Below are 17,830 nucleotides of genomic sequence, written 5' to 3' on the forward strand. Positions count from 1 at the left end.
TCACAGGGGCTTCTGTGTAAACTGAGGCTAAACAAACACAGATGGCTCTCAGTGTGCATTCACCAAAAATGCTGGCAATGCGGCCGGGACTTCAGATGACATTCTGACGGCTCCGGGGGAAGAGCCCGCACTGCCTTTTGCCGAGCCGCTCGGTCCTGCAGCTGCAGTGACTCCGCCGGCAGCCGAGAAGGGGCGGGAGAGGGAGGGAGGGTGGATGTCTGCCGTGGGGGGCCGCCCGGCGACCTGAGGCAGAGGCAGGCGCTGCCGGGCCAGGCTCCCACCATGAAAAACATGCCGCTCCTGGACGAGGAGCCCTGGCCCAGCCTGTGCGTGAAGGAGATCGGCGGCCTGAAGAAGCTGAAGAGGCGGAACAAAGAGGCCGGCCCCGCCGCTGCCGCCGCCGCCGGGCACGGCTACCGAAGTTACCGAGTGGCCCTGAAAGTCAGCGAGCGGCCGGCCGGCGGGATGCTGCGGGCGGCGGCGGAGGACAGCCCGGAGCCGGCAGAGCGGCCAGGCGCCTCCAAGCGGCCGGCGCTGCTGCTGGAAGGCAGGGAGGCGGGCGGCGCTGCCGGGCTTCTCGCCGGCCGGCCCGGCGCCTTCCCGGCCGGGCTGGCCTCGCAAGCCCCGGCGGCTTTGAACGGGTTCGAGGCGGCTCAGCCCTACCCGGAGCCCAGCCTGCTGCCGTCCAGGATCCTGCTGTGTCAGCCGCCGCTGGAGAGCGCCTACCCGTCGGCGGCCGGGGGCGCACATGGCACCTACAGCCACCCGCCCGAGCCCGCCGCATCGCCTCGGAAACGGCTGGGCGAAGGGGCGGGCGTCTCCTCCGAGATCAAAGCCATCCAGCAGACCCGGCGCCTGCTCGCCAACGCCAGGGAGCGGACCCGAGTGCACACCATCAGCGCCGCCTTCGAGGCGCTGCGGAAACAGGTAAGCCACGCACGGACCCCCGCTCTGTGCTCCTCAATCAATCAATCACACACACACACAAATCTCACACACACAAATCTGACTCACACACACACACAGATCTCTCTCTCTCACACACAAAACTCACACACACAAAACTCACACACACACACAAATCACACACACACAAATCTGACTCACACACACACACAGATCTCTCTCTCTCACACACTCACACACACACACAAAACTCACACACAAATCACACACACACACCGGCCCGGGCATTCTTCTCTCCCCTGCCCTCTCTGCCCCCACCCCAGAAGTTGTACTTCAAAGGCGAAGGGAGGGAAACCCCGCCGCGCTGCTTCTGCCTCTTCCCCGCAGTTTGCAGCAGATGTTTTCTTTGCGCCGCCGAGCGTGGGATCAGCTGGCTGGGTGCGCCTCTCCCCCCGCGCCTTGTCTTTTTAAAGTGGATCGAGCCCGCACACGAATCGCGACTCCATCCGCCTGCGATGGCGTGAGCGAGCCTGAGCCCTGCTGGGGCAGTCCAGGAAAGTTGGGTGCGCTTTAAATGACCTTTATAACACTTCAACTCCCTCCCCCCCCCCAAAGGTCCCTAACTCCTCACGAGATGAGGTTGGTGGAGGGGGTGGTTGGTTTGATGGAATAGAGAGTATTAATTCTGCACGGCCAGAGAGCATGGCCGGGGTGGGGGCTATGAAGCTAATTGCTTGACATCTTCTGACTTTGCATCTAATACTGCATTTGTGCAGCACCAAAACGGCTCATGGACGCACCATTCCTCTCATCAAAAGAGTTCACATGGGTTCCCTGCTGGGCATATACATTATATCTTCCTGAATCAAGACCATTATCCGATTGATTGCCGAGCCCCTGGCTCATAACATTTTTCCAGAGATATTTTACTTTTTCTGTGTGTTGAACAAGCTCTGAACCTCAGTTTTATTTGTTAAAGGGTCGCCTGCATTCGCTCCCGGGGTTATTATTACAATACAAATAGAGCCTGATTTAGTGGAGCGAGGTGTAAGGGCAGACAGCAAGAGCTGTTCATAGTGCTCACAACGCTAGTCATTGGTTATCAAAACGTTTTTTTATTTTAGAACAGTTAAGGGGAGAAAGGAAGAGATTGAAATTTTACTTTTAAAAACCTCCCCAGGAAATCACACTTCACTTGCTTTTTGTAGGGGCAGCTTATTTACATCAGGCAGGGGGCAGGGGAGAGAGATATAGCAAACTGTTTGCCAAAGTTGTGAGCTGTGCTGATGCCTAAATCCCATCTCATGACACAAGAGTTCACCTACCTCTCTTGTCGTTCACCTGGAAGAGTCAGGCTGGCAATTTTCAAAAGGACACAAGGGAGTAAAGGAAATCAAACTCCCGTTGACTTGTGAGTTGGGTGCCTAACTCCCTTAGGCCTCTGAAATCCTCAGCCTTGTTCATCATTCAACACGATCCATCTTCACTGAGCCCTTTAAGCCGATGGTGAAGAACAAGCTTTTTTTTTTTTTTGCATTTACAGTCTTCAGCCTCCTGCCTGAATGGGAAATATAAACATTTGCCAAGCTCAGAAGAGAACTTCTGAAATGTTAAATAATGCTTAAATAATGTCACTGCATCATAATCACCTTCTGAACATGGTGTTGGATGAGGCAGCTTAGTGTGAAAGAAGCATAACTAGGTGCCCATCTGACGACACTGGGCCCATTCAGCAAGGTCCATGTGCCTCTCTCTAACCCCATGAATTGGTCCACATGCTTACGTGTCTTGCAAAAGTGAAGCCTTTCATGTTGGTTAGTTGTAGAGTTTGCCGTGGCGCTCATAACCATGGCATCAGAGCACCCTGCCGTCATTAATGAATGTATTCTCTTGGGAGGTAGGGACGTGTCTACAGCGACTACAAGATAGTTTAGTGACTGTAGAGATCAGGGCTATAACGTGGTTAGAACATTGTTTTGGTCCTACTACACCGGCAAGAAAGACCCAAGAGGGTTATAACCTGACCTCCTGCCCTGGCAAAATGTGCTGAGTAGACAGGTCTTGTGAAAGAAAGAGGAGAGCGAGCTGGGCCTGGAGCCTGCAATGAGTGCTGAGCTGTTCTCAAAAGTGATCCCAGGAGTGCAATAAAATGGGAGGTTCTGACCTAGCCTCTTTTTTGAGCCCCAAAATAGCACTTTTCATTGGTTAGCCTTCCCCTTAGCTGACTAATTACATTGTTTTCCACGGTACTGGCCTGCCTGGCGAAAGGAGAGAGTCATTAAAGAACAGTTCCCCAATCTTGGCCAGCTTTTGTTCCTTTGCCGGCTCTGTAAATGCCAGCGAGAACATTCCAAGGATGTGAAGGAAGAGTACAGCACACAGGGTCACAGAGGATTCCCTGCCACAGGAAGGGCCTGATCCTGAGAGGTGCTGAGTGTTCCCAGTTCCCAGAAGGTCCTTTCAGCCTGATCCTGCAGCCCTTGCTCACAGGCACATTGGTGTCAGTGAGACTTGCTGGGTTTCAGAATCAGACCTTTGGGCTCCATCTTGCAGCCTTGACTCATGGAAGCAGTTCCATTGGGTCACCTGAGAGAGGACTTCTGGATCGGGCCCTGTTTTTCTGTACCTAGTTACCTTTTTGTTCTGTGCTCTCACTTTAAGAAATATCTCTTGAGTTTTCTCGCTTTGCTGCCTGAAAAGCTCCTTAAGGATTATTTTGATTTTAAGGATGGGTGGCTGCCCATCCCAAAGTGGTTGCTTAATTCCCACTCTGCCCCATTATCCACTTTTGTGAACACACAGGGACCATTGCTAATCCCGCTGAAAGTAAACGGGAGCTTGCCGCTGACCTCAATGGAACAAGATCAGGCTCATCAGAAGGCAGTTTTTCCGTGTAAAATCACAGATTCGGCCCTAGGTTAAGATATTATTATGGATTATATGGTGGAGGCAGCTGAAAGCTTCAATTAAGATCGTGGCCCCACTGTGGTAGGCCCTCCACACACACAAAGTAAACGAGAATCTTGAAAAACGAAGCCTTTTGTAAGTTTAAAACTAGACACTTCATATAGTTTTGTTGTCAAAAACTGCTGCCCCATTACAGCTGCTCAGCGTGACCGGTGTGAAATGCGTGTGGCTGTCTCAGTCCAGTTTTCCATGGACAGGCATCCCTGTCACAAAACCAGCAATGGCAAGTGGCACTAATTTCCCAACTCGGTAGCAGTCTCCGTCCCTGCTGACTTCAAAGAGAAGCCAGGCGAGCGGCAAACGGAGGCCCCACTCTTCTGGTGACTGGGCATTTCATGCAAAGCCTCGAAACGCCTGGATCTAAACTGCCCCCAGGTCAGTGCTGAAGAATCCTGAAAAGACTGGTGCCCGCACCGTGGAGAGAAGACCTCATTGCCCCAAAAAAACATTTGTTTGCCTGTAAGAAAAGCACTGGAAGGTTTTCTCGGCCATTTGATGCAGGGGAAGGGAGTAGGTCACTGGATCATCCTTTGGTGATGTTTTGATTTGTTTTTTGTTAACTGCCCACAATGTGCTTGGCACTATAAGAGACAAGGGAAGATCAATGGACAAGCAACCATGCTGCACATGTACAGAGCACCAACTCACATCCTCCACATCAAAACTGATGGTGAAATGGCACGGCCTTCTGGAAGGCATTCAGATAAACCTGGAAGATTATAACAGATAATTCTTTTGTAACGTAGTGGAGCAGACAGCTGTTGACGTTAGGACCACACTGTATATCTGAAAAATCAGAGTTCAGTACCCCCCGCCCTACGCCCCACACTCAGCTTTCAAGCTCTGGTGATCGGTTTTGTACTTAACAGCACTGTGTAGATGGGACAGAGCAAGCCTAGTTTGCTTCCATTGTCGCACACAGGCATCCATAGGTAAGGAACTGCCCAACATTTCTTGCATTCCTGGGCAAAGAGCTCAGAGAGGGATTATGCAGAGATTCGTTTGTAGAGATTAAACTGGCAGATCTCAACTAAGTGAAGTCTTAATGTCCTCATCCAGTGTAAAACGGGCCCTCGGGCATGCTGGACAGGAGGTAATACCCATACCCTGTCTACTAGGAGAATGTTACACACGGACCTCAGTTCACTCATGAAATTATTCATCCATTCCTTCCTTGTCATCACACAACGATCTCTTAAGCAGCTGAGTGCCTTTCCCTGAAGTATTGAAAGCGATACCTCGCCTTAGACTGGCGAGCAGGGCAGAAGAGTGTCACCATTGCTGATTCTGTTTCCCAGCCCCTGCGCTCCTTCTTTGGGAAGGGAACAGGATCTCTGAAATCAAAGCAGAGGTGTCACATACACCAACAACCAGTTGGGGGGGGGGGGGGGGGCTGGAAAGAAAGTGCAACAGAGTCACACGATCAGGTTGTGCTTGTGGCAAAATGGATTTAAATAGACTTTGCTCATTGGAGTTTCAGTCCATGAGACTTTGAAATAATCCTTCGGGTCCACAGGGCCTGATCCCACAGCCCAATCTCATAGAAGACACTGTACCAGCCTCAGCAAAATGCTCACATAAGGAGAGGCCGCAGGATTGGGCCCATAGCTACTCAACCACATGGGGCCCAATCCTGTGAGGTGAGAAGAAAAATGCTGCTTCTTTGCAATATGTTCTCTCTTTCCATCTCCTTCCTGAATCCTCCTTCCCAGCCCACCCTAAATCAAGCAACTGGCATGCAGCATGCTGGGCAGATGGACAGCAGCGGCATACGTACACTATACAGCTGTGCACATATGGCACACATGTTTCAGCTTGTATTTGCTAGCTATCCAGATGGCAGTAAGGTTGTTTTTTTGCTCGGTGGGGGAAAGAATCAACCACAGTTGTTTTGCAGAAGAGAGTAATCCAGCCATGTCGTTAAGTACTTAGCTGTCCTTACTCTGCTTCCCTGTCCAGACTTCTCCTCTGAGATGGGCGTTAGAAGGGCAGCTATATATTCTGGAGAGCAACTCAGCTTTTTAAAATGAGAGAAGCACGTGGTTTTGTTGTGCTACACTGGGTCCCTTCTGTTTGTATCGCCACACGGATAGCATGAATTTCTCTCTCCCTGCATTTCTAACGCAACCATCACTATAGTATCTTGGCACCAGAAAGCTTAGCCACTCCGTAGAATCTAGCTGCTACGAAGACAATGCTCTCAGAGCATTCATAGCCCTGGGGTGGCACACAAGCAAATAGCAGTTTCTTTCCCTAAAGATTGCCATAGATGACTTCTTGGTACTGGCTACTGGAAGAGTTCTTCCCTGAGATCTGTGGATCTTTCCTCAAAGCAATATCTTCCCACTAATACAAAAGACCATTGGGATTGACAGGGTAGTTCCTGCTCCATGCTGAGGTACATGAGAAAGGGTCCTAGCTATTTGCATGCACTGAAGCACTTTAAAATGGTGCAAACGTTTTTGCTAGTTTTTCTCTCTGCTGCTGCATCTTCTCATAGGCAGCTGAAAGGGGCTAGAGCCGATAGACCCTCAAATATAGGACTGTCCTCTCTAGCCATTGCCCTTTCCCCATTAGTGCACAGCTCCCCCTACTGAAAAATATTTAGGTTCCATTTCCCATCCTAGTGATGTCAGAGTGACCATTTTCTATTCTATTCTATTCCAGTTCTTATACAGCGCCCATCACCAGGGCATCTGAGCACATTCCAATAAGTGACATGACACGCCTCTGTTTCCATAGACTCTTTTGCACCCCTTATCATTCCTGGTGGCCATTGTCTTTCATGAGCCCAGATGCTATGGAAGGAGAAGACATGCCACCAGTACTTTGTTTCTGAGAACAAAGTTCCATCTCACCTCATTCTGAGTTTACTTATGCTGGTGAAATGCCAATGGCTTCAGTGAAGTTGGGTTGGATGAAGGGACTGTAAGGTGGACAGAAAGCTGGCTAGATCATCAGGCTCAAAAGGTAGTGATCAACGGCTCAATGTCTAGTTGGCAGCCAGTTTCAAGTGGAGTGCCTGGGAAGTCAGTCCTGGAGCTGATTTTGTTCAACATCTTCATTAATGATCTGGATGATGGGGTGGATTGCACTCTCAGCAAGTTTGCAGATGATACTAAGATGGGGGAAGTGGTAGATATGTTGGAGGATGGGCATAAGATACAGAATGACCTAGACGCATTGGAGGATTGGGCCAAAAGAAATCTGATGAGGTTCAACAAAGACAAGTGCAGAGTCCTGCACTTAGGAAGGAAGAATCCCATGCACTACTACAGACTGGGGATCAACTGGCTAAGCAGCAGTTCTGCAGAAAAAGACCTGGGGATTACAGTGGACAAGAAGCTGGATATGAGTCAACAGTTTGCCCTTGTTGCTAAGGCAGCAAACGGCATAGTGGGCTGCATTAGTAGGAGCATTGCCAACAGATGGAGGAAAGTGATTATGCCCTTCAATTTGGCACTGGTGAGGCCACATCTGGAGTATTGCGTCCAATTTTGGACCCCATTACAGAGAGGATGTGGACAAATTGGAGAGAGTCCAGCAGAGGGCAACAAAAATTATTAGGGGGCTGGGCATATGACTTATGAGGAGAGGCTGAGGAAACAGGTTTATTTAATCTGCAGAAGAGAAGAATCAGGGGGGGATTTGATAGCAGTCTTCAACTACCTGAAGGGGGGGCGCAGTTACAAAAAGGATGGAGCTAGGCTGTTCTCAGTGGTGGTAGATGACAGAACAAGGAGCAATGGCCTCAAGTTGCAGTGGGGGAGATCTAGGTTGGATATTAGGAAACACTTTTTCAGTAGGAGGGTGGTGTAGCACTGGAATGGGTTACCTAGGGAGGTGGTGGAATCTCCATCCTTAGAGGTTTTTAAGGCCCGGCTTGACAAAGCCCTGGCTGAGATGATTTAGTTGGGATTGATCCTGCTTAGAGCAGGAGGTTGGACTAGATGACCTCCCCAGATCCCTTCCAATCCTACTCTTCTATGATTCTATGATTCTATGATTCTTCTATGATAAGTTAGTCCAGATTTACAATAATGTAACAGTAAGATCAGAATAGGCCAGATCATGTTCAAATGAGGCAGAATGATGGCATCAGAATGAATGAAATGCCAACGCCAACACATTTTCAAACACTCCACTATTTGGGCTAGGACCCTGAGACACTGTGAAAGCCAGATCAGTTACCAGCAACAATGTAGCAGGGTTTCCTTTTTGGTTTACAAGTTCAGTTTTGCAGGGCATTCCACCATGTCATTCACTTGCATCCGACTGGTGCTGAATTCTGGAACAGCCAGTTCAAGAGCTGAGAGTATCCAAATGGCAGCAAGGTTTCCACTGATAGGAGGGGAGGCCCACATCTCTCTGTCTGAGCTGGAGAACTGCCCACGTTGGCACATATGCAGCTTTTTGATGTTCTTCTCTCAAACTCCTCCTCAAAAATATGGTCCATGGAGTCCCAATGAGCTGGAGCTGCTGTGCTGGGAGCAGATGTTTCCAGAGTTTCATTCTTCCCCTTGAACGAGGAGGTCAGCATTTTTCTAAACCTTTCCACCACCACATTTCTACTCTTTTCTTTCTCTTCAGCAGTTGACAGGCCCACTCTCCAGGCTGATGTGTCCACCAGGGATATTTTACTCAAGTTTTTCACAGCTTTTTATGCTGCCGATGCTCAATTTGCCCTCCTTTCGTATTCCTTCACCAGACTCTGCAGGTGTCCATGTCCCTTACTCACTAGTAGCTGAATCAGTGTAAAAGAGATCCCACTTCCACAGGGCTGAACTCTTCAGTCCACTGATGTCTCTTACAGTGCGTTGGCATCAGGAGCAGACTGAGAGTCTGATGTGGCTGTCGTTGAAGTCATTGAAAGGCCTCCCATTGACTTTACTGGGCGTTGGAGTGGGCCTGACAGGGTTTGTTCTAGCTCATCAGTGGAGAGACTCCCATTGACTCCAATAAGAGCTGAACGTGGCCCCAAGGGAGAGTCCCTGCATTCAGGGTGCATCCGCCATCCTCCAGCTGTAGCATTTCCATTGCATGTAGCGACGGAACATCACAACGTTCATCTGGGCCCGTTAGAGGCTTAAACCAGTTCGAAGTGACTTCCAGTGCCATGGAGGCACAGGATGCTTTACAGCAAAGGAAGATGACAAGGCCCCTGCCCTGAACAACACACCATCTAAATTAGTCGGACAACACAAGACTGGGCAACAGAACAAGGAAAAAGAAAGTAAAGAAGACAACAAAGAAAATTCCATCACACTTCCCCAAACCAAGGAAAACGTTACACAAAGAACACAGCTTTGTGCATGTTGTTGCTTTGAGGGAGGGAGGGTTGTTGCTTACTGTATAATTGACTGTCACCTGATACAAAATCCTGTTCCTGACTATGTATTGTCTCTTTCTGCTGTAGACACAGGCAGTTAACCTTTCCTCTCTCCTAGGGCTTGATCCAACTCCCACTGAAATCAGAGGAAAGGCTCCTATTGACATCACAGGGTGTTGGATCCAACTCACAGTCTTTGCTTGACCCTAATCTGCTCTCAAATTACCCTCTTTAGCAACTGCGGTAGCAGTGAGGTGGGACAGGGTGCAAGCACTGAATCACCAACACTGTTAGACTCAACACCTTATTCACATCCTGTATATGCTTTGTTCCTTGCCCAGTTTGTGTATTGGTCACAGCTTGATTCAGCAATAACATTAGAGGTCTCTCCCCAGTCCTATCTAATTCTGCCCCCTGCATAACTTGGAGAGCAGGGTTCATATTCAGAGGAAGGCACAGGGAAGTAGGACCCTGCTCATCATTGAGAAGCTGTTTTCCAGGAGGTGCTATGCTGACAGCCACCTGGGTCACTGGCCATAGCAGCAGCAGAGATGCTTGCAGAAGCAGAACAATAATCCAGGTTTGGTAAATGAGTCAGATGAATCGGGGGAAGGAGAGGGAGAGAATTTGGCTCTGGTGTAAACAGGTGCTACTTCAGTGAAACTTACTTATTCCCGAGCTAATCTTGGCCCCCTGGGTCCAAGCTCAGGTGGCTAGTCAGAGCTCCTGCTGGTATCACAATGTTCACAGCGCTATTTTTAATGTGCTAGCTTGAACTGAACTAGAGTGAGTCTGTCTATCCAGGCGGGGAGGCACACTTGCAGTGTAGACATACCGATAGGGCCCAGTCCCATACTTGAAAGAAATGTCAGGGTTTTCTGCTATGCGTAGGAATAACCCTACGCATGTCTAGCTACAGAAAAGCTCTTACAGGGCAGTGGAAAGGCACTGCAGCAATGGAGATCTCCCCGCTCACAAAATCGTAGCATTTAAGGCCAGAAGGCACCACTGGATCATCCAGAATACGTGAACCCTGTGCACACATGCATTCTTCACCAGACCTATACAACACCTAGCACAACGGGACACGGATCCTTGTCTGGAGCTCTGAGATACTGCCATAATACAGTAATAAATAATACATAATACCTAAATAATAATCTGGAATCCCAGGAGCACTTGGATAACATAACAGTAAAACATCCATATTCAGAGAATTTTAACAAACAAAACAAAACACAAATCAGTGGCTTGTGCTAGTTCTTGTTTATTTACACATACATTTGGTGACATACACACATACACACTTACCCACCCACACATGCTCTCAGACAGAACCAAACACAGTCATCCTAAGCCCTTTTCAAATAACACAGTCCTTTAAATAACCATTTGAAAACATGTGATGATATTTTGGACATGTTCTTAAACTTGTCGAGGTGGTTAGCTGTCTCTCTTCCTGTCCCAGTAGCACCCCAGACAAGATGCTGCCTTTCTCCAAATCCTGAGGAAATTATGCAACAGAGGCAGTAAAGACGCTTCTTCTAGGAGTAAATCCAGCGAACAGTCCACCCTACCAGTCCCAGCATGGGTGGGAGATTAAAAACAATAGTCCCCCTCACTCCCCTAACTTGCCAGTACCCCCACTGAGGAACCACTAATGGAAACACTTGTGGAAACACTAACTCATCTTGGGTTGGAAGGAGTGATACAATAAAGCCAGCGCTATTAAGCACTGGACATTTATGTGAACCTTCTGGAAATTTTTTTGGCATATTGCTCAACACAAACAATGAGACAGTTAAGTTACAGTGCGTGTTCTAAAAAGACGCCTCGAGAAGCCAGCCAACTACCTTCCCAGTGGGGCACTAAAATACTTGAACTCTCAGCACAAAAATAAACCCGATGAATTAAAAAATAGGCAAATTCAACAGCTTATTATGGCACATTGTAGTGGCTGTTTGTTGTCAGGAGGTCTTGCTTTATAGTATATTGTAAGCACGTACGTTTTGCTGCCTAACATTGCCTTTTCAACTCTGCAGCTGGGGAACTCTTCTGTTCTTATTTATGCTGATGTAAAGCCAGAGCAAGTCCATGTAATTCAACGAAGTTAATCCAGATTTACAGCAGTGCAACAGAGAAGGATCAGCTCTCCCCAGGGCCTGATTCTTCTCTCACTTACACCACCTGTACAGTGGTGTAATGCAATTGACTTCACTGGAGTTGCTTCTGATTTACGTCAGTGAAAAGGGAGAGTGGAACAGGAGTCATTGGCTTTATTTGTATGAGCTCATAATGTATTTGCACAAAAAGTAACACATTCTTTTTGATAACGGAAGAGAAATATTGGACCAGATCCTCAGCTGATGGAAAGTGGCATAACTCCATCCAAGTCAATGGAGCTGCTCTGATTTACACCAGCTGAGGATCTGCCCAGTTATCACAAATAAATCTATTGTCCTACTAATCGAGGGAGCTGTTAATGGAGCCCGTACCCATCACTTTTCCCCCTTAGGGGAGGCAACACAGCAAAAGCAGTGTACAAGCTAGCCTGCCTGAGCTAACTTGAGTCTGGCTAGTGTGGGTAACAATTCTAGCGCAGACAGTGCTACACAGGGAAGACAAGTCTGTCTCAGACCCGGGGTACTTACTCAGCTCGTTAGCCTGTGCTGTGTTGTCTTCACTGCTGTTATTACCCACACTAGCTGGACTCAAGCTAACTCAGGTAAGGTAGCCCGTGCACAACTTTAGCTGTGTACACTTACCCTTACTTTGCTCCATATCACCGTCAATGGCCTCATGTCACAATCCTTCCCTTCAGTGATGGGATGAGATGTATCCTCCATACTTTCTCTTTAGTGGAACGGGACAGGATCAGACACAAGAGAGCACAGAGCTGGCTGAGGGCCTGATCCTGCCCCAGTGAAGCCAATGGCAAACTTCCCATTGGCTTCAAACAGAGCATCTTTAGATTTCCAAAAGTGTTGTCTCTGAATCATACCTATCAGAAATGGAACAGGCCTGTTACATCAGACCCCATCCACCCTCCTGCCAATGAAGGTTTATTCCCTACAGTACATTTTCTACAGTGCGCTCTCTGCATTGCTTCCAGCCCGTGCCTGTCTGGAGAAGAAGAAATCAATAATAATGTGTGTAAAGTTCTTTGTAGTCTGCAGGGGCTAAATATGAACTAATTAATCCTGGGGCCAAACTTCAGCTGCCATTGAGATACCAGCCCACAGTCTTCTTAACATAGATAAATATAGGTAGGGCCAATTTCTTGCCTTTCTAGTAGACAACAGCATTTTTCATATTGGAGGAATCTGTAATTCACTTCCTTTCTAACTCCTTTATATGTAATATTAGGAGTTATTTGTGTAATATTAGTGCTTACTAACTGGGAAGCAGCAGGGGAAGAGAGATGAAGGGAACATTTTAATTGTCTGTCATAGTCTGAAATTTAGACATTCCCCTGCCCCTGCATCTGTGAGCAAACTCACCCCTAGTGAGTGGATAGTTCTCTGAAAACATCTGTTCGATGTGCAGTGGCAGTCAAAAAACCTAACAGAATGTTAGGCACCATTAGGAAAAGGATAGATAAGACAGAAAATATCCTAATACCACTACATAAATCCATGATACACCCACATCTTGAATACTGCATGCATTTCTGGTCACCACATCTCAAAGAAGATACATTAGAACTGGAAAAAGTACAGCGAAGGGCAACAAAAATGATTAGAGGTATGGAACAGTTTCAGTATGAGAAGAGATTAAGAAGACTAGGACTGTTCATCTTAGAAAAGAGATGACTTGGAGGGCTATGATAGAGATCTATGAAATCATGAATGGTGTGTAGAAAGTGAATAGGGAAGTATTATTTACCCCTTCACATAATACAAGAACCAGGGGTCACCCAATGACATTAATGGCAGGTGGTTTACAGCAAACATATGGAAGTTCTTCCTCGCACAATGCACAGTCAACCTATGGAACTCATTGCCACGGGACGCTGTGAAGGCAATAGAATAACTGGGTTAAAAAAAGAATTAGATACGTCTATCAATGGCTCTTAGCCAAGATGATCAGAGACAGAACCCCATGCTCCGGGTGTTCCTTAACCTCTGTCTGCCAGAAGCTGGGACTGGACAATAGGAAATGGATCATTCAATAAATTACCCTGTTCTGTTCATTCCCTCTGAAGCATCTGGCAGTAGCCAATGTCGGAAGACAGGATACTGGGCTATATACACCCGTGATCTGATCCAGTCTGGCCGTTCTTATCTTCATCCTAGATCTTTGTATGTCCCTCATTCAAGCACTAACTAAATCTGATCCTGCTTAGCTTCTGAGATCTGATGAGCCAGAGGTGGTGTGGCTGCAAGAAAAGGTTTGTTCTCTTTAAAAGAATAAATTAGAAGCCTGCTTCTGCTCTCACTCATGCCAGTGTAAATCAGTGTATCGCTGACACCAGTGGAGTTACACCAGTGTAAACAAGAGCAGAATCAGGCCATAAATCTCTAAAGACTTTAATATAGATCCTGGGCTCTTCTTTTAAATATGTTCTTGACACCTAAACCTGCTCCTGAAAGAGCACTTTCCCACAATATGTGCATAGCCAGGGCTTGCAACACCTTCACCAATCAACCGTCTTCTGGCTTTCTCTTACAGATGGGCTAATACCAAACTGAACTCCCCCTCTTTGGGGAATGTCTGGATCCAGACCAGATCTGAACTTTGTGGTTCAGATCTATTAATAATGAAAGCACGAGCCTTTCTCAATTTCCTCTTTATAATTCAAAAGGAGACATTAAAACGGCAGGAGCTGAGTCAAGATGCAACGTGCTCCTAGGAAACAATTATGCTAACACAGCTACCATAGAGAAAACCCATATCTCTCTCTGTGTTCCTGTGCTGCACCCATCATCCTGCTGTCTGATCTCCTCTGAAAAGCTGGAGCTCTCTGGGTGTGCACACTCTTGCACAAACCCTTGCCTTGGGGCTGCTCCAGTTTATACCTTGTCACATTGTACAGAAGAAAGTGCCAGCGGGTGATTTTCTCTACCTTTAGCACTGGGATTTTTTTTGAAATTTGTAACAAGCATGTCTCACAAAATAATTTGTTCTTTTTTTAAAACACCTTAACAAAACAGAGGGGGAAGGGAAGCAAAGGAGGGAAAAGATATTGTCCTCCAGTTTTTGTTTTGTAACTGGCTGACATGTGTGTATCTGCCTCAAGTATTTCATGGTCTATTTTACTTCCACTTGATTTAACTTTCTTGCTCTAACTTTGAAACCGTTCCCACTTTTCATTGAAACCTTCTATTTTGTTCTCCATAGTGCTTTGATCATCAGCTGTGATTTCTGTTTGATCTGAGATTTTTGTTGGTCCCGTCATATCTTTCCAATGATAAAAGATATTTTGTTCTTGTCTTTGCTATGGATTCTCCTCTAATAATAAAAAGGCCCAGCTTAAGACCATTGGAATTGTAGGCAAGGTGCTATCTGATGTGAAGCATAGTGGGTAGCTGCAAGCATCAACAAAGGATTGAGAGTTGGGAGAAACTGGGGTCTAGCAGAAAGAACATAAGACTAAGTGCCAATAGAATTCTTGTGCTTTATTCCTAGCCAGGCCACGGATTTAGTGTGGAGCATTGTGGACGATGCTTAACGTGACTCTTAGGTGAGAACATTCTGAGTGCTACTTCAGAGCGATCCTGGCCTGCTTCTGGCATAAAGAAAAGAGACTGCTCCTCAACACACCAATATAGCAGGACATAGGAGGTGGTTCTATCACTCGGTAAACATTAGAGAGGGTCCCTCGTTCACATACTGTGAGAATGCCGCCAAGTGGAACATAGGTTTCCAAAGAGAGACAGAGCCGATTTTCTACATCCCCACTATTATCGATACCTTGATATACATTTTAAAAATTTGAGAAAAACCCTATGAAGATTTTTGGTTTGTTTCTGGAGAAGTGAGAGATACTTCTTGATTTCTCATCATACAAACCCACATCCTACCAGTTGAGTGACTGATGTGTTTGGCAAACATGTGGAACATGGAGAGGCAATTTAATCCCTCCATTAAGATCAATAGTGTTACACCAGGGATGAATATGGCTCAGAGTATTGGTTGTACGCTCTGCGTTATCTGCTCACGGACCTGGAGACACCCTGGATGGAGAAACATGGAGGAGAATGGCAAAAGCCCAGAGGAAGCTCCCCCAATAGTCAGGATTAATATTCTCAGGACCATGGTGAAAGGGACTCTGGTAGGCAGTCGGACACTACAGAAGAGTTCAGGTGTTCCAGTGATGGGTATACTATAACATCTTAGATTGACAGAATGACAGACAGTCTGGATAACTAGGGTACAGGGATAGGTTTCAGATCAATAACTCCAATTTTCTGAATGTAGTAGAATTTCACTGAGTTTCACAAATGAGTGCAAGGTCCACTGGCAATTTTGTAAATTGGTGAGGAAGGCCCCAGTCAAGCAAAGCACATGAGTAATACCAATGACTTCTCTTTAAAATGGGATCTGAGGATAATGGGGCTACTCGTGTCTTAAAGATAAGCATATACTTAAGTGTTTTGTAGGACCATTATTTTAAATAAATCAAGGCTATTGTCTTTTATTTATTTATACAAGTGCCAGTTAGTTTTTATTATTCAATGCTTCATATTATATTAGAAAACATTCAGGAGTATATTCTGTGAAAGGCTTAAATTATTAGTATATGAGACCTCACCACAGCCCTCTGCTGTTAAATCTTGGATGAGATATGGGGTGAGACTGCTGGGTCTATCATCAGGTGTTTGGCATGTGGATTACCGGAATGAGAATTACTGTCTCAAGGTTCTGCTTGGCAATGGTGCTGTATTTTTGCATCTACATCTGCTGTAAGTGCAGATCGCTATGGTCAAAGCTCCAGGGGCCAGATTCGGATACCCTCACTCACTCATGCCTCTTATAGTATTGTGCTCTATGAGGAGTTCCACTAAAGTCAGTGCAGCTACCTGTGGAGTAAGGTGCTATTCAGGGTGAGTGCAGAGATCAGAATCTGGCACAAAGGTTTGCCGTTTCCAAATGAAAGCAGCCAGGCATCTGAGCACAAAACCAAATGAGAGTAAACATTCCGGGCAGTACATTGCCATCGGATTTTAAGCAGAACTGCCCCTGCTGAAATCAAGACATCTCACACTGGTTTCATTCCTGTGGAGACCAGCAAGAGAGTTCTCTTTAAAAAAACCTGATGTTACCATATGGCCTTTTGTCAGTCAAAGCTCCTATTTATGTTAAAACTACTGCTAAATAAATAACCTACAATTGTTTTGTCATGCTTCAAGCACACATATTTTGTTTGTTTGGCCTAATTTTTTTTCCTGTTACCCTTTCTAGGTTCCCTGCTATTCTTATGGTCAAAAGTTGTCCAAACTGGCCATTTTGAGAATAGCCTGTAACTATATCCTTTCCCTGGCCAGACTAGCTGACATGGATTACAGCGCTGACCACAGTAACATGAGCTTCTCAGAATGCGTGGAGCAGTGCACTAAGACCTTGCAGGCAGAAGGAAGATCTAAAAAAAGGAAGGTACGTTTCACGATAACAAAATAACATAAATAATCCAAGGTGGTTTCCTTCTTTTTCCATCCTTTGAATATTTCCTTATTCTTATTCCTTATTCTTTCCCCATTTTTTTGGTTTTCTTCCCTCCCACCCCCCATCTGTGTGATCTTGTAACAACTGCATTCCTCTCTAATCAAAAACTTTTCCATCCTTCCTATTCTCTGTGCCAAGCTCTTCCTCTCGCTAGTTGCCCAGCACGCTTTAACATGACCACGATCCTATTAGACTTGTCTTGTGGCTGTTATTTGTTAAAACAAACCAGCCCTGGGTCCTTTTGTAGATCATAAAACACAATCACTCAGCTGTGTTTTCTGTTTTGTTTAATCTAACGCTTATCTCCAAAAAAATCGTCTGACAACAAAAAAAGTAGCTAATGGAGACGCTGTATGTAAAAACACATTAGCAAGATGTCTGACCCGAAGAATATATGGGTACCTTGGGGAAACAACACTAAATCTAATTACACATTGCATTCCTTTAGGTTACTTAACATTGAACCAATTAGGGGAAATCATCATCAAGCAGTGTTAAAGAGGAAACTGAGCATTCTGCCAGTTTTCCTCTTGAAAAGTGACATGGGTAAATTAAAAGAGTGATTGATGTCTTTGTTCAGAGTTTTATGACAAAAAGAATGTTGTAAACTTGAATTGAACTTCCCTCTACATTCTAGACCCAGTTGTCATGCAAGATAATAAATCAGCAGGACTTTAATGGATGAATGAACAGCTAAGCTGAGGAGTATTCACCTTCTTCTGTTGTAGTAAGATCTACCTCTGATTCAGAAAGGCTCCCTCATTTTTTCCCCAAGAAATACTTTTTCAGAAAACCAGTGTATAAATAAGACACAATTGCACTCTCCTGGTCTCTTCCTTTAGCTGACATGATTAATATTTATGACTTAGGACAGCTTTGTCCTCTGTCCCATACAAGACACACACAAAACGACACTTCCCGTGCTCCAAGACAGTTACTGTGTAAAATACCAATCAGAAATCA

At 46.1% G+C, this 17,830-nt stretch overlaps 1 protein-coding gene across 2 annotated transcripts in view; it reads left to right on the forward strand.

The window, feature by feature from the left end:
• The first annotated feature begins 206 nt into the window (after positions 1-206).
• Positions 207-17,830, forward strand: part of ATOH8 (atonal bHLH transcription factor 8) — a 32,766-nt gene continuing 15,142 nt past the window's right edge. The window contains exons 1-3 of one of the 2 annotated variants that reach the window (XM_067567679.1): positions 207-927; positions 16,607-16,798; positions 17,505-17,659. In XM_067567679.1, the coding sequence (XP_067423780.1) occupies positions 283-927; positions 16,607-16,798; positions 17,505-17,552 (885 nt within the window). In that variant the 5' untranslated portion in view covers positions 207-282 and the 3' untranslated portion in view covers positions 17,553-17,659. Of the gene's footprint in view, positions 928-16,606; positions 16,799-17,504; positions 17,660-17,830 lie in introns of those variants that run through there. The other variant, XM_067567681.1, reaches the window with a different exon arrangement.

Source organism: Emydura macquarii, unplaced genomic scaffold (assembly GCF_026122565.2).
Source record: "Emydura macquarii macquarii isolate MOO-44397 ecotype Brisbane River unplaced genomic scaffold, CSIRO-AGI_Emac_v2 contig_2795, whole genome shotgun sequence".
NCBI lineage: Eukaryota > Metazoa > Chordata > Testudines > Chelidae > Emydura > Emydura macquarii.